Source organism: Platalea leucorodia, assembly GCF_965183815.1.
Source record: "Platalea leucorodia genome assembly, chromosome: 5".
In the NCBI taxonomy this organism is placed as follows: domain Eukaryota; kingdom Metazoa; phylum Chordata; class Aves; order Pelecaniformes; family Threskiornithidae; genus Platalea; species Platalea leucorodia.
This window is the reverse complement of record NC_138827.1, coordinates 1,983,257-1,999,403: the sequence shown is the minus strand read 5'-3', so window position 1 is coordinate 1,999,403 and position 16,147 is coordinate 1,983,257. Positions and strand designations below refer to the sequence as shown.

At 66.9% G+C, this 16,147-nt stretch overlaps 2 protein-coding genes across 2 annotated transcripts; both read left to right on the top strand.

The window, feature by feature from the left end:
- Nucleotides 1-1,395: 1,395 nt before the first annotated feature.
- Nucleotides 1,396-4,192, top strand: METRN (meteorin, glial cell differentiation regulator; the record flags this gene model as incomplete). The annotated part of the gene is made up of 4 exons (XM_082313992.1): nucleotides 1,396-1,496; nucleotides 2,282-2,703; nucleotides 2,886-2,945; nucleotides 3,724-4,192. The coding sequence occupies 4 exons, from the start codon at nucleotides 1,396-1,398 to the stop codon at nucleotides 4,038-4,040; spliced, it is 900 nt and encodes a 299-aa protein (XP_082170118.1). The 3' UTR covers nucleotides 4,041-4,192.
- Nucleotides 4,193-12,143: 7,951 nt separating this feature from the next.
- Nucleotides 12,144-15,856, top strand: ANTKMT (adenine nucleotide translocase lysine methyltransferase; the record flags this gene model as incomplete). Its single annotated transcript, XM_082312430.1, has 5 exons — nucleotides 12,144-12,320; nucleotides 12,916-13,020; nucleotides 14,007-14,147; nucleotides 14,684-14,734; nucleotides 15,352-15,856. 5 exons carry the CDS (start codon nucleotides 12,144-12,146, stop codon nucleotides 15,538-15,540), a joined length of 663 nt encoding a protein of 220 aa, XP_082168556.1. The 3' UTR covers nucleotides 15,541-15,856.
- Nucleotides 15,857-16,147: the final 291 nt, after the last annotated feature.

The window sequence follows — 16,147 nt, the reverse complement described above, 5'->3', positions numbered from 1 at the left end:
GACTGGGGTGTACATAGACTGGGGTGTGCCTAGACTGGGGTGTATACAGCTCGGGGTGTGCATAGGTTGGGGTGTGCACAGCTTGGGGTGTGCATGGACTGGGGTGCGTGTAGGTTGGGGTGTGCATAGCTTGGGGTGTGGGTAGGTTGGGGTGTGCATAGGTTGGGGTGTGCATAGCTTGGGGTGTGGGTAGGTTGGGGTGCATATAGGTTGGGGTGTGCATAGCTTGGGGTGCGTGTAGGTTGGGGTGTGTAGAGGTTGGGGTGTGCACAGCTTGGGGTGTGCATAGCTTGGGGTATGCATAGACTGGGGCGTATATAGGTTGGGGTGTGCGTAGCTTGGGGTGTGCATTGTTGGGGTGTGCATAACCATGGCTGTACATACCCCAGGGTGTACATAGCCTGGGGTGCGCATGACTCGAGGTGTGCATAGCCTGGGGTGCCTGTAGCCCCGGGTGTGCATGGCCGGGGGTGTACATAACTGTGGGTGTGCATATCCTTGGGTGTACATAGCCTGGGGTGTGCATGGTTGGGGTGTACCCAGGCCAGGGTGTGCATAGTTGGGGTGTACCCAGCCCAGGGTGCCTGTACCCGGTGTGTGCATGGTTGGGGTGTAACCCCACCTGGGGTGTGCACAGTTGGGGTGTACCCAGCCGGGGTGTGCACAGTTAGGGTGTAACCCAGCCTGGGGTGCCTGTACCCGGGGTGTGCGTAGTTGGGGTGTACCCAGCCCGGGCTGTGCATAGTTGTGTGCACAGCCTGGGGTGTGCACAGTTGGGGTGTGCACAGTTGGGGTGTACCCAGCCTGGGGTGCCCATAGCTCGGGGTGTGCACAGTTGGGGTGTAACCTAGCCTGGGGTGCCCATAGCTTGGGGTGTGCATAGTTGGGGTGTACCCAGCCCGGGGTGCCTGTAGCCCAGGGTGTGCATAGTTGGGGTGTACCCAGCCGGGGGTATGCCCAGTTGGGGTGTACCCAGCCGGGGGTGTGCACAGTTGGGGTGTACCCGGCCCGGGGTGTGCACAGTTGGGGTGTACCCGGCCGGGGGTGCCTGTACCCGGGGTGTGCGTGACGCGGGGCGCACCCCACCAGCGCTGCCTGTCGCCGGGGCCGCACCGGCCGTGCCCCAGCCCCGGGGCCCCCGTGCTGGGGGGGGGGGGGGGGGCCACCGGCGGCACCGGAGCCCCGGGGGGGCCGGGGATGCCCGGGGCGCGCGCTGCCGGTGCTCCCCGGCGGGGGGGGGGGGGGGGAGGGGGGCGGTCCCGCCCCGCCGCCGCCATTGGCGGAAAGTTTGGGGCGCGGCGCGGGGTGGCGGCCCCGCTCCCCCCCCCCCCCCCCCCGCCCCCGGTGCGGGCAGCGGTGCGGGCAGGGCCGGGCAGGGCCGCCCCGGGGGCGGCCATGTGGGCGCTGCGGGCGCTCTGCCTGGCCGGGCTGGGAGCGGCGATCGGCGGCGGCGGCGGCGGAGGGGCCTCGGCGGATCAGTGCAGCTGGAGGGGCAGGTAGGCACCGGCACCGGTACCGGCACCCGGGGGCAGAGCCACGGGTGGGAGGCTGGGACCTGCCTCAGTTTCCCCACCCCTGGCTGCGGCTGCCCCCCCCACCCCACCCGAGGGATGCTGCCCCCCGGGGTGCCGGGGCCTCTCCGGGAGCCCCTTCCCCACCCGTGAACCGCAGCTCCGTGCTCGGCGGGGCCCGAAACGGTGCTGGGGAAAGCGGCGAGCTCCGGAACAAAGAGCCGGGCCCCGCCGGGAGGGGCTGGCGCCGGCCCCACGCGGGGCCGTGGGGGCCACGGGGAGCGGGCGGCCGCGGCAGCGTGGCCGGGACAAAGCCTCCCCACGGCCGCCCCCGCTCCCTCCAGCCCGGCCTCCAGCCCCCCCCGCTAAACCCGGCTCCGGGCACTGTTTACACGCGAGTCCCAATCCCGGGGGATGGGGGGGATGGGGGTGGAACCCCCCCAGCACCCACTGGGGATCCCCCAAAGCGGGGGGATAACAGGCGACCCCGGGGCCGTGGGCACCCTGGCTGGGGGGGGCGTGGGAGCCGACCCCCGGTTTGAGGGGGGCCCCGCCTGAGCACCCCCCGGGAGGGTGCTGGGAAGCACAAGCACCCCCCCGAATGATGCTCTTGCACCCCAACTCCGAGCCATCGAGGGTTTGGTGCTGTTCCTCCCCGCGTTCGCTCCGCACAGGGAGTGCCGGGGTGCTGCCGTGCCGGGGGGGCCGGGGCTTGGGGGTCCCCGTCACCCGGAGGGGTCCCGGCTGACGGGGGCCGCTGTGCCTCGCAGCGGGCTGTCGCAGGAGGCGGGCAGCGTGGAGCAGCTCTCCCTGCACTGCGCCGAGGGCTCACTGGAATGGCTGTACCCCACCGGGGCCCTGCGCCTCCGCCTGGCCCCCCGCTTGCCCCCCGCCGCCGCCTCCGCCAAGGGCAGGAGCCCCCGGCACGTCACCGCCTGCGTCAAACCCGCCGGCACCTTTCGGGGGGCTCAGCTCTACCTGGAGCGGGAGGGGGTGCTGGAGCTGCTGCTGCCGGAGGCTCCCCGGCCCCGCGTCCGCTGCTTCAGCTGGCTGCCCCGGGAGAAGGTGGCTCTCTTCCTGCAGGCCACCCCGCACCCCGACATCAGCCGCCGCATCGCCGCCTTCCGCTACGAGCTGCGGGGCGACTGGCTGGCCCGCCCGGCGCTGCCCGCCGCCAGCCTCACCGGAGAAGGTGAGCGCCGAGCGTCCCGGCTCAGCCTGCCTCAGTTTCCCCAGGGCGGTGACCGCCTCCCTTGCCGGGGTGTCCCCGGTCTGCGCGGAGGCGAGAGGGTGCAGGGGCCGGATCCGGGGTGGTCGCCCCAAGGCCGGTCACCGGGAGCCACCGCGGTGACGGGCTGCGCTTGGCCGTTGCAGGGGCGTGCCGGCCGTGCAACGACACCGAGATCCTGATGGCCATTTGCACTAGTGACTTTGGTGAGCGCAGCCCCCCCGGGTGCTGGGGGGTCCTGGGGCTCCGCGGGAGGGAAGGAAACTCAAACTGGGGGGGCAACAGCCCCCAGGCAGCCCTGGCCTCCCCTTCCCGCGCTGGCCTGGCCTGGGCTGCGGCCATCAGTGCCCCAGAGGCTGCTTGGGATCGGGATGGGGATGGGGACGGGGATGGAGATGGGGATGGGGATGGGGACAGAGATGGGGATGGGGACAGAGATGGGGATGGGAATGGAGATGGGGATTGAGACAGGGACGGGGATGGGGACGGGGACGGGGATGGGGATGAGGACAGAGATGGGGATGGGGACAGGGACGGGGATGGAGATGGGGATGGAGACGGGGATGGAGATGGGAATAGAGACGGGGATGGAGATGGGAATAGAGACGGGGATGGAGATGGGGATGGGGATGGGGACGGGGACGGAGATGGGGATGGGGATGGGGACAGGGATGGGAACGGAGATGGGGATGGAGATGGGGATGGGGACGGGGACAGGGAAGAGGATGGGGATAGGGATGGGGATGGGGAAGAGGAATGGGGATGAAGATGGGAATGGGGACAGGGACAGGGATGGAGATAGGGATGGGGACGGGGATGGGGATGGGGAATGGAGATGGGGACAGGGATGGGGACGAGGACAGAGATGGGGACGGGGATGGAGATGGGGATGGGGACAGGGACAGGAACAGAGATGGGGATGGAGATGGGAATGAAGATGGGGATGGGGACACACTGACACCCCTCCCTGCCTTCCCCCCACAGTGATCCGCGGCAGCATCCGGAGCGTCTCCAACGATGTGGAGCTGCAGGAATCCGTCATCGGGGTGAGCGCCGCCCGCATCCACCGCCAAAAATTCCCCCTCTTCCAGGCGGGTGGGCGGCCGGGGCGGCCGGTGGGCAGCATCCGCACCCCGCTGCGCTGCGGCGTCAAGCCAGGCCCCGGCACCTTCCTCTTCACCGGGTGGCTGCATTTCGGCGAAGCCTGGCTGAGCTGCGCGCCCCGCTATAGGGACTTCCAGCGCATCTACGAGGGGGCACGGCGCACACGCCAGAACCCCTGCGAGTTCCCCGTGGACTGAGGGGCTCGGGGAGGGCAGCCCGGTCCCGCGGGTGCTGGGGGGCCGGGGTCCCGCAGGCAGCGAGAGCATCCCCGGGGGGACGCAGGGGCGGCGTGCCGGCAGGGATGGTGCCCGGAGGGAGCGCGGCACTTCGGTCCTCGCCGGGCTCCGGCAGCGCCCGCCGCCGGGCTGAGGGGGTCCCGGGAAAATCCTGCTGGAAGAGAAGGGATTTTCCCAGGGCGCGCTCACCTGTGGTCCCCAGGGACCTGCCCGGGTGAGGGGTGCAGCGGCGTGGGGCAATGGGTTGGGGGGTCCCTGGGGACCGGGGTGCTGCGGGCTCGGGGTGCTGCGTGCTCAGGGGATGCTGCAGGCTTGGGGTCACTGCGGGCTCGGGGACGCTGCGTGCTCAGGGGATGCTGCGGGCTCGGGGACGCTGTGGGGCACGGTGGGTCCAGCACGATGGGGCAGCCGTCTCCCGCCCCGGGAGGGCTCGGTGGCGGGTGGCCGTGGCGGTGGGTGGCCGTGGTGGCGGGTGGCCGTGGTGGCAGGGCCGGGGACACGACGGGCACGGTGGGGCGCGGAAGGGCCAGGAGGTGGATTTGCAATGTCGGGGGTGGATGGGGGAGCGGGGGTGGCGGCGAGCCTTGCCCTGGCCCTGCCTGCAACGTGGGGTACGGGCAGGAGCCGCGGGGCGGATGCCGAGGAAGAGGAGCGAGGCTGAAGGGAGCGAGGGGGATGGCGAGGCGGGAGGAAGGCTGGCGCGGGGAGCAGAGATGTCCCGGCATGGCCGGACAGGACCAAAGCGCTGATGCAGGAAGGTGCCGCGGGAGCGGGGAGAGGTCGGGCCGTGCCACCCATCACCGCCAGCCCGGGGCCGCGGCCTGACGGCGGCTGCCGGATCCCGCCGTGCCGGCTCGCCGGCGGCGGGGCACACCGTGCCAGCCGGGGGGGGGATTTTTGACCGTGGGGGTGGGGGGCATCGTATGTGCACTAAAGTTATAACGATACCAAATTTGTGACCTTTTTTTTTTTTTTTTCTATAAACTAAGCTGTATTTGTAGCGTGTGCCTCTCCTTGTTGTAAAAAGCTGAGCGGGATGTTCACCAACACGTGCCGCGGGTGAGTGCCGGTGCCGGTGCCGGCGTGTGCCATGGCGTGAAGCTCTGCCTCCCCTTGCGCCAGCACCAACTGGGGGGCTGGAAACAGCCCTACTATTTATATATCTATATATAGATAGGGTGTTATTTCTAAACGCTGCACCCCTGCTGTTCCCCTGGATGGGTCGGTTTGGGGTTCCTCGCCCCGGGCAGCACCGAGCGAGCGGGGCCGGTGCTGGGGACCGCGTGGCCCCGTGCCGGGTGGGTGACCCCGCCGGCGGAGCCGCTGTCAGGGCCGATTCTCGTCAGCGCCGCCGGCCACAAGGCCTCATTGTGCCGGGCTGCGCGGCAGCGGCGGCTTCCCAACCCTGCCCGCTCCCGCCCCGCCGCTGCCCCCCTCCGCGGGGGCTCCCGCGCTGCCCAGGCGTCCCCGGACAGTGGCAAGGGGGGTGGGACCCCCAGCTGGGGAGGGGATTGGGACCCCAAGATGGAGATGGGGTAGGGGACGCCTGGCTGGGGTGGGGGCACGGGGACCCCCAGCCACGGACGGGGCACAGGACCCCCAGCCAGGGACCTTTCCTCCCCATCCGTGATGCCCACAGGGGCTCAGCGCTGGAAAAGGTCACCCCCCCCGAGCCCCCTGAGCCCCCAAACCACCTGAGCCCCCAAACCACCCGAGCCAGGGCCACGGCAGCCGTCAGCTCGTGCTTTAATACCTTCTCAATCTTATTTCAATAACCCCTTTTCAACTACCACTAGCCAGGCTGAACCACCAGCTATTTGGTGGCCCCGTTGCCCATAACACACTTTTACTTGCCAAGAAACCATTTCCAAAGAGCGCTGGGGGCTTCCAAGTTTAATAATTAAAAATATATATATATGTGTGTGTGTATAAAATGATCTGGCTGTGGTACGATCCTGCCCGCGAGGTCGCGGCTGCAAGCCTGCCCAGTGGGTTCAATACGCAACACGTTTTCCCTTAAGAAGAGTTTGATGCTTTTCTTTTTTTATGCTTTATTGCCAAAGGGCCGCTGCTCATATTGGGGCCAGGCTGGGCCCAAGGGCAGGATCAGGCCCTGGGGGAGACGGGATGCTCCAGCCCGGGCTCTGGAGGATGCCCGCATCCCACCGGATTCTGGCAGCAGGGAAGGGGGAAAGAGTGGGAAACCCAGTGGAGGAGGGAAAAACGAGGCTGGAAAAGCAATAAATGAGGTGCAAAGGGAATTGCGCTGCCCACGGCATCCTCCGTACGCCCCGGGGATAGAGCACGGCTGCTCCGACCCCGCCGCAATCCAGCACATTCCTCTCAGCTAAATTATGGCATTTAATGCGCCGAGCATCCGGCAGCTTTCTGTCCAGCAGAATTTCTTGTTTTTCTTCCAATCTGTTTATTTGGCCAACCCAGCTCGTTCCGCTGCGGCGGAAAGGGCTGTTATCCTGCTCCTTCTCTTGCTGCAGAGGTTTTCGTGCTGTTTTCGGTGCCCTCTGCCCTGTGTCAGGTTGGGTCGGCTCTCGCTTCCCACGGCTGCCGGCTCCTGCCGCGGCTGGGCTGCGGCCAGGGCACAAACACTTCCTACGGGAGCGTCCCACGGGGGGGGACCGGGCAGCCGGTGCCTCAGTTTCCCCACCGCGGGATGGGGATAACAGCCCTTCCCTGCTGCTCGGGGCTGCCACGGCACCAGGCAGCATCCCACGGCCTCGGCACCCCCGTCTCCCCGGGGCCGGTCATCCCAGCATCTCCCCGAAAGCAGAGACTGGCCTTGGCCAAGCCTAATTCCTGCCTGGCCCCTCCTGCCTCTTGGCAGGGTTAAAAACATGATGAGACCAACTCCATCCCGGTCCGTATCTCCTCCGCAGGCTGGAAAATGGGGCGGGAGGCAGCGTGGCGGCGGGGGGAGAGCGTGGCGGGGGCCCCGGCGTGCCGGGGGCTGCTTTGGGCAGGCCCGAAGGGAGCTGGGGGTCTCCGGAGGGGCAGCCGGAGCCCATCGGGGCTCAGAGAGAGGGGTGGCGATGGCGGAGGGCGGCGGTGGCACCCTGCGAGCCCAGGGAAGGGTCCCTGCTGCGGGCATCGCGGCTGTCTGCAGCATCCCCGGGGACGGTCCGGCCGGACCCGCTCCAAACGCCCCCCCCCGAGGGTGGCTTTGGGGACACGATGGGGACCAGCGCCCCAAAACCAGCTGCCTTGGTGGAAACGCGCCCGGGGAGGTGCCCGGGGCTCCTCGTCCACGGACCCATCGCATCCCAGCCCGGGGAGCCCTGCGGTCACGCTGCCGATGGGCGTCCGCACCGGGACAGCAAAACGCAGAGCAACGGCATTGACGGGGCGTCCCCCCCCGTCCCTGTCCCCATCCCCGTCGCACAAAGGGAGCCGCCATTTCCCGCCATTTCCCCACCCCACCCCGGCCCTTCTCCCCCCTCTCCTGTCCCCTTCGCCCTCCTCCTTCCCGGCCGCCGGATAAAAGCCCGAACATGTGAATCGCGGGGCACAAAGGGAGGCACAAAGGCAGCCGGCCCCGCTCAGCCCTTCCCGCGGCCCCCGGCCCCGAGCGGGGACCTGCAGGCCTCGCGTCCACCCCGGCGATGTCCGGGCAGCCTGCCTGCCCTGCCTGCCCTGCCTGCGCCCCAGGGCCCAGGAGCTGGCGTGGAGCAAGGGAATGAGCAGGGGGTCCCCAGTAGGGTCAGGATGATGCTCCTGGGGTTAGGGGATGCCCTACAGGGTCAGAATGATATCCCTGGGGTTACGAGATACCCCATAAGGTCAGGATGAGGCCCCTGGGGTTCGGGGATGCCCCATAGGGTTGAATGATGCTCCTGAAACCGGGGGATGCCCCATAAGGTCAGGATGAGGCCTCCAGAGTTCAGGGATGCCCTATAGGGTAGGATGATGCTCCTGGGGACCAGGGGATGCTCCATAAGGTCAGGATGAGGTCCCTGGGTTCAGAGATGCCCTATAGGGTCAGGATGAGGCCCCTGGGGTTCAGAGATGCCCCATAGGGTTGGATGATGCTGCTGGGACCAAAAGGATGCCTCATAAGGTCAGGATGAGGCCCCTGGGGTTCAGGGATGCCCCATAGGGTTGAATGATGCTCCTGGAGACCAGGGGATGCCCTGTAGGGTCAGGATGAGGCCCCTGGGGTTCGGGGATGCCCCACAGGGTGGGATGAAGCCCCGGGGCCGGGGTTTGGCCAGCACCAGGTCGGCTGGGGCAGCCTGGGTGCCTGCGTGGGGCAGCAGAGGAGGGGCCGGGGGGCACAGCCCAAGCCCCGGGCAGGACGGGGTGAGCTCTGCCCCACGGCCCTCGGCGAGAGGAGGGGTGAGAGCCTGGTGACGCCGAGGACACCGACACCCCCAACCCTGCCACCCCTTGGGGAGCTGCGCCCCAAAGCCTTGGGGTAAGGGGGCTGCTCCGAGTCCCTCTCTTTGACCGGGCCAAGGCTGATCTGGCACCGTCCCTGTGCCGCGCAGGGATGCTGGGGGCCGGGGCAGGACCCTGGCCCGCAGCGGGGCCCCCGCGGCCCCTCACCCCGGCTCTCCCCGGTCCGACGCGCCTGCGCCCGGCGAGCCGGGCTGCCGACAGCTGGCGGGAAGGAGCTTTCCCAGCACATAGCGACAAATTCCTGGCGGTCAGGGCTGCTTTGCAGCCGCCGCGGCCTCGGCAGGGGGAAGCTGCCCTGGGAAGAGGCGGATTAAAAGCTCTTTGGCTCCGGTGGCGCAGCCCAACTGGTCCCATCGCAGGGCCACCGGCTCGGCACGACACCCCGGGATGCTGCCGGCCGCCCCGGGGCTGGGGCAGAAGGGGATGCTGCCACCCCCCGCCGACCCCGGCCGAGCCCCGGGGGCCCCGCACGGAGGGCTCAGCCCTGCCTGGGAATTGCTTCATTCATTCATTTGCTCTGCGGCATCACGGGAGGCCTTGGGCTGCCTCGGGGTCCCCATGGACCATCCTCCTCCTCCTCCGCAGCCCCGCTCTTCCCCCAGCTCCTATTTCCCCTGCTTTTCTGCTCACTCTCAGCCTTAACCGGCTCCACCTGCCAGCGAGCACCAGAAAATCGGAGCAATCCCCGTGCCCCCCGATTTGGCCGCAGCCGCGCCGGGCGCTTTGGCGGGACGGGGCAGGGAAAGAGCCCTGGGCAATATTTCTGGGCTATACGCAGCATGTAGGGCCAGCTTTTCCTTCCCGGCAGAGCCCCATCGCCGCTCTGGGGGATGCGTTTCACAGGGTCCAGTTGTCATTAAGCACCCCGAACTTCAGGCCTTGGTTTGAGGGGGGGCACGCATGGCGTGCGTCTGCATCCTCAGAACAAGGGCGGAATATTTGGTTGCCACAATATTTGGTTGCCACAAATAAGGGCGAGATGGGAGCAGGAAGGGGTGCTCGCCTTTGACGGCTCCTCCCTTGGCTGCTGCCTGCATCGGCTCCTTGGGAAAGGGGGGTCCGGGCGCCCCAATCCCGCTCCCCTGCACCCCAAAGCCGTTCCCAGGCTGGGAGCCTCCGCTCGCAATCGCAGGCGGGCGACGTCCCCGGGCGTGCGAGGAGGCCGGGCGCCCCGTGGCGAGGGCGTCGGGTGCCCCTGGCCGTTGTACGGGCCCCGAGCTCCCCGGAGACCCCCCGATACGGTGCCGGGGGGGGAGCCCTGCAAGTATTGACCCAAAGGCCGGGGGGGAGCGGGGGGGAAGGTGACAGCGGTGATGGCGATGCGGCAGCAAGCGCCGGTGCAGGCAGGGAAGCTGCCTGCGCTTTGTGCGCCCGCTCCCCTAACCGAGCCCTTCTTGCTGCCGGGTTGGGGTCGGTTCGTGGGGGTTTTTCTGCACTGCGGGCGGGCAGGGGCTGCGGGGGCCTGGCTGCCCCCCGCTTCCCACAGCCTGGGATTTTCCCACAGTCGCCGCTCCCTCGCGGCAGGAAACCCGCCGCCCGCGCGCCTGCGGCACGCACAGCCGTGCACAGCTGTGCACAGCCGCGCGCAGCCATGCGCCACCGCGCACAAGGGCGAGCAACTGCGCACGGCCCCGCACAGCCGCGCGCAAGGGCAAACAACCGCACACGGCTGCGCACAGCCGCGCAGAACCGCGCACAACCGCGCACGAGGGCGAGCAACTGCGCACGGCCCCGCGGCACAACCGCGAACAAGGGCGAGCAACTGCGCACAGCCCTGCACGGCTGCACACAACCGCACGCATGGACGAGCAACTGCGCACGGCCCCGCGCAGCCACGCACAACCGTGCACAAGGGCAAACAACTGCGCACGGCCCCGCGCAGCCGCGCACAACGGCAAACAACCGCGCGTGGCCCCGCGCAGCCGCGCACAACCGCGCACAAGGGCGAGCAACTGCGCACGGCCCCGCACAGCTGTGCGCAACCCTGCACAACTGCGCACAACCCTGCACAACTGCGCACAACCGTGCTCAGCTGCGCACTGCCGCACACAGCCGTGCACAGTTGCGTACAGCTGCACAGAACAGTGCACAACCACACGCAGCCCTGCACAACTGCGCACAACCGTGCTCAACTGCGCACCGCCGCACACAACCGTGCACAGCTGCACAGAACGGTGCACAACCACACACAGCCACGCACAACTGTGCATGGCAGCATACAGCCATACTCAGCCATGCACAGCCCTGCACAACCATGCACAGCTTTTCACAACTGCACACAACCATGCACAACCATGCACAGCCATGCACAACCGTGCACAGCCACGCACAACTGTGCACAACCGTGCATGGCTGTGCACATCTGCACACAGCCCCACGCAACCATGCACAGGTGCGCACAGCTTTTCACAGTTGCGCACAACCGTGCTCAACTGTGCACCACCGCACACAGCCACGCACAGCTGTGCACAGCTGCACAAAATGGTGCACAACCCCATGCAGCCCTGCACAACAACGCACAGCTTTTCACAACTGCGCACAACTGTGCACAACCATGCAAAACTGTGCATGGCTGTGCACATCTGCACACAGCCCTGCACAACCGCACACAGCCCTGCACGGGTGTGCACAGCTTTTCACAACTGCACACAACCACGCACAACCGGGTACAAGTGCAGGCAACTGTGCACCACCACACACAACTGCACACAACCGCACACATCCCTGCACAGGCGTACACAACCGTGCACAGCCCTGCACAACTGCACACGACCACGCATAACCGTGCACAGCCACACACAACTGTGCATGGGCATGCACAGCTTTTCACAACTGCACGCAACCATGCACCACTGCACACAGCTATGCACAACCCCCGCACAGCGGTGGACAACCACCCACAGCCCTGCACAGCCGGGCACGACTGCGCACAACCACGCCCGTCCGTGCACAACCGCACGCAGCCGCCCGAAAAGCCGTGTGCGGCCCTGCACAGCCGGGCACAGCCACACACCACCCTGCACAACCGCACAGGGCCCTGCACAGCCGGGCACAGCCACACACCACCCTGCACAACCGCACAGGGCCCTGCACAGCCGGGCACAGCCACACACCACCCTGCACAACCGCACAGGGCCCTGCACAGCCGGGCACAGCCACACACCACCCTGCACAACCGCACAGGGCCCTGCACAGCCGGGCACAGCCACACACCACCCTGCACAACCGCACAGGGCCCTGCACAGCCGGGCACAGCCACACACCACCCTGCACAACCGCACAGGGCGCTGCACAGCCCCAGCGCTCGCTGCCGGCAGCCCCGGGGCCGCTCGGCTCGGCTCGGCTCGGCCGGGCTCGGCTCGGCCGGGTTCGGCTCGGCTCGGCTCGGCTCGGCTGGGCTCGGCTGAGCTCGGCTCGGCTCGGCCGGGCTCGGCTGGGCTCGGCTCGCCTCGGCTCGGCTCGGCCGGGCTCGGCTCGGCCGGGCTCGGCTCGGCCGGGTTCGGCTCGGCTCGGCTCGGCTCGGCTCGGCTCGGCTGGGCTCGGCTGGGCTCGGCTGAGCTCGGCTCGGCTCGGCTCGGCTCGGCTCGGCTCGGCTCAGCTCGGCCGGGCTCGGCGGGGCGGGGAGCGGCGGGGCCGCCCCTTCCGGCAGCCATGGAGGAGCCGGGGGAGCCGGGGGAGCCGGGGGAGGCGGCCTGGCCGGGCCGAGGGGAGGGGGCGCTGGGCGGGCTGGGGCTGCTGGAGCTGGCGGTGGCCAGCGGGGCGGCCGCCTGGGCCACCTGGGCCACCCTGCTGATGCCCGGCTTCCGCCGGGTCCCCCTGCGGCTGCAGGTACCGCCGCTGCCCCCCCCACCCTTCTCGGGGGGACCCCCACGCCTTCTCGGGGACCCCCTGCTCCTTCTCGGGGACCCCCCCACCCCTTCTTAGGGACCCCCACCCCTTCTCGGGGAACCCCCCAACCCCTTCCTCGGGGACCCCCACGCCTTCTCGGGGACCCCCCCCCTTCTTGGGGACCCCCCCAACCCCTTCGTCGGGGAACCCCTACCCCTTCCTCGGGGACCCCCCACCCTTTCTTTTCGGGGACTCCCCCACCTCTTCTCGGGGTCCCCCTACTCCTTCTTGGGAACCCCCTAACCCCTCCTCGGGGACCCTCCACCCCCTTCTCGGGGACCCCCCAACCCCTCCTTGGGGACCCCCCAACCTTCTCGGGGACCCCCCCTTCTCAGGAACTCCCCCTTCTTCTCGGGGACTCCCCCTTCTCAGGGACCCCTTACCCCTTCTTGGGAACCCCCCAACCCCTCCTTGGGGACCCCACAGCCTTCTTGGGGACCCCCAAACCCCTCCTTGGGGAACCCCAAACCCCTCCTTGGGGACCCCCCGCCCTCCTCGGGGACCCCCCCGGACCTGACGGCCCCCTCTCCCCCAGGTTCCCTACCTGCCCTCCAACCCCCAGCAAGTGGCGAACACCCTGGCGCTGCTGCGGGGCCGCGCGGGGAAGACGGTGGACCTGGGATCGGGAGATGGCCGGCTTGTAAGGGGGGCTGGGGGCTGGGCGGGGGGCTGCGCTCAGCAGGAGGGCGGCTGGGAGCCCCCCCGCTCCTGGCTGTGGTTCTGGGTGGCCCTAGGTGGTCCTAGATGGCCCTAGACAGCCCTAGGTAGTCTTAGGTGGCCCTAGACGGTCCTAGATGGCACTGGGTGGTCCTGGATGGCCCTAGGTGGTCCTAGGTGGTCCTAGATAGCCCTAGACAGCCCTAGATGGTCCTAGATGGCCCTGGGTGGTCCTGGATGGCCCTAGGTGGTCCTAGATGGCCCTAGGTGGTCTTACGTGGCCCTAGGTAGCCCTAGATGGCCCTAGGTGGTCCTGGATGGTCCTGGGTGGCCCTAGGTGGTCCTAGATGGCCCTAGACAGCCCTAGGTGGTCTTAGGTGGCCCTAGACGGTCCTAGATGGCCCTGGGTGGTCCTGGGTGGCCCTAGGTGGTCCTAGATGGCCCTAGGTGGTCCTAGACAGCCCTAGGTGGTCTTAGATGGCCCTAGGTGGCCCTAGATGGCCCTAGGTGATCCTAGGTGGTCCTAGACTGCCCTAGATGGTCGTAGACGGCCCTAGATGGTCCTAGGTGGCCCTAGGTGGTCTTAAGACAGCCCTAGGTATTCCTAGGCGGCCCTAGGTAGCCCTAGATGGTCCTAGGTGGTCCTAGATAGCCCTGGATGGTCCTAGAGAGCCCTGGGTGGTCCTAGGTGGTCCTAGACAGCCCTAGGTGGTCCTAGATGACCCTTGGTGGCCCTAGGTGGCCCTAGAAGACATCACATGCAGTGAGCAGGGTGGGAACGACCACTCTAGGAGGAAAGACCTAGACACGCCTTTGCACCTGGAAGGCGCCGAGGACCAAGGTCACCCTGCCCATGAGCCAGCAGGAGGGAGCGAAGTGGAGCTGGGCAAGAGCCCCCGTCCCCCAGATTGTCCCCCAAACTCAACACCGAGGTTCATTTCGGTTGCAACTCTCTCCCTCTCTCTCCAGGTGGTAGAGGCTTATAAGCAAGGTCTCAGGCCAACCGTTGGCTACGAGCTCAACCCCTGGCTGCTGTGCCTCTCTAGCTACCGGGCCTGGAGGGCTGGGTACCACGGGAAGGTTTCCTTCCTGAAGAAGGACCTGTGGAAGGTAACAGCGTCCCGAGGGGCTGGCTGTAGTCAGGGCAGGGCCGGGGCTTGGTCTTACATCTCCAGCCAGCCTTTGGTGAGGGTCGCTTGCTCCTTCCCCAACCTACGCTGCTTCCAGGAGGTGGAAAAACCACCCTCCTTCCGCAGGGAACGCCCGCGGCTGGCTGCTGGTGGGGCAGGCGGCAGCGCTCCTTCTCAGGGCAGCTTTGGGAAGAGGTCTTAGGTGCTGCTGACGCGTGGTCGCCGTCGTAGACATCCTAAAGCTGGCATCAGGTACCCGCAGCCCAACCGGGGAAAAGCCAGCAGGGAACGTGGTTTGGGACGATGCTGGAGGCAGGTGTTTTGCAAGAGGTGCTGCTTTCACGCCCAGCTCCCGGTCGCGCCAACACATCCCCGTCCCACACGTCGTGGGGCACCTCTGCTTCCCCCGCCGTTCAGAAGATCGCCCGCAAAGTGCTTGGCCGCTCGAACGGTTCCCCCCGGCCGCTCCCCCTCCGCCTGTCGCTGCTTTTATTCCCCTTTTCCTTCTCTCTTAAGGTGAATCTTTCCGATTGCTACAACGTGATGGTGTTCCTGGCCCCCAGCGTGGTAAGTCGGTCCCTGGCACCCCGACGTGTTCTGAGCGAGCTTGAGGGAGGGGTTTTGTAGAAAAGAGAGATGAGGGACGGGGGCAAAGACTCAAAAAAAGAAGGCCAAGTGGGCATCGGTGGGAGTGAGCGGTTTGGTGCTCAGCACCACTTGAATTTATAGAAACACAGAGTCGTTTAGGGTGGAAAAGACCCTTAAGATCATCGAGTCCAACCGTTAACCCAGCACTGCCAAGCCCACCACTAACCCATGTCCCTCAGCACCACATCTCCCCGGCTTTTAAATCCCCCCAGGGATGGGGACTCAGCCCCTGCCCTGGGCAGCCTGGGCCAGGCCCTGGCAGCCCTTTGGGGGAAGAAATTCTTCCTAACATCTCATCTAAACCTCCCCGGGTGCAACTTGAGGCCGTTTCCCCTCATCCTATCGCTTGTTACTTGGTCCTAATCCCAACCACGCACAGGGCTCGTACCGGCCCTGCGTTTCGGAAGGGTTTTTGGTTGATGCTGTCTGCTTGGGACCCACCAGCCGTGCCGAGAAGCCGCCCTGTGATCCCTTGGTGGCACTGCCACCGCGTGCCTCTTTCCTAAGGCCGCCTGGCCCTGGCTGTCTCTCCCCAGAAACCTCCCCTGGCCGCCAAGCTCCTTGCAGAACTCCCCGACGAAGCCCGGGTGGTGGCTGGACGCTTCCCCTTCCCCTCCTGGACCCCCACCAGCACCCTTGGGGAGGGCTTGGAGCAAGTCTGGGCCTATGACATGAAGGAGGTGCGGCGAGCGGCGCAGAGCGGCGCAGAGGGAAGCCCGGTCTAATGGCAGCCTCGTTAAGCCTGGCATTAAGGGTCAGCAATCGTAGAGGCTCTTAGGCTCAGCTCAGGACAGCAGTGAGAGCGATGCTTGGCCAGGCTTTTTCCCCCAGGGACATGCAGGGTGGTGGTCCCTCCTTGTCTTCCAAAGAGCGGGCAGTTTGGGGGAAGCAAGGGAGGGGAAAAACCAGATCTAGAAATCCTGGAATTATCACAGGATTTAAGGGCTAAATCTCCAGTGCCTCTTTCTGAATGTTTGCTACTTTATTTCTAGTTTGCTACTTTAGTTAATTTTTCAAAATAAACATTTGGATGGTTCTTTCCTTGAGGCTTTTGCTTTGCCTTTGAGCCGCAGGGTGCTCCTGGAGCCAGAGCAGCCGTCGCTCCCGGCCTCAGGCTTTGCTCCGCCGTCCCTTGGAAGGCGGCTCAGGAGGGAGTTCGTCCAGCTCACCTCCCGCTGCGGGATCAGTTTGGCCCTGCTCACCTTCTGCAACATTCCCTTTTCCACTCAAACGCAGAGGGAAAAAAGGGTTTCCCACCATAAAAGAGCAGCTCATCCCTTTGTCTAGCTTGAACCAGCCCTGCCCTTCTCTCTTCGAGGCTGAGAAGGGAGC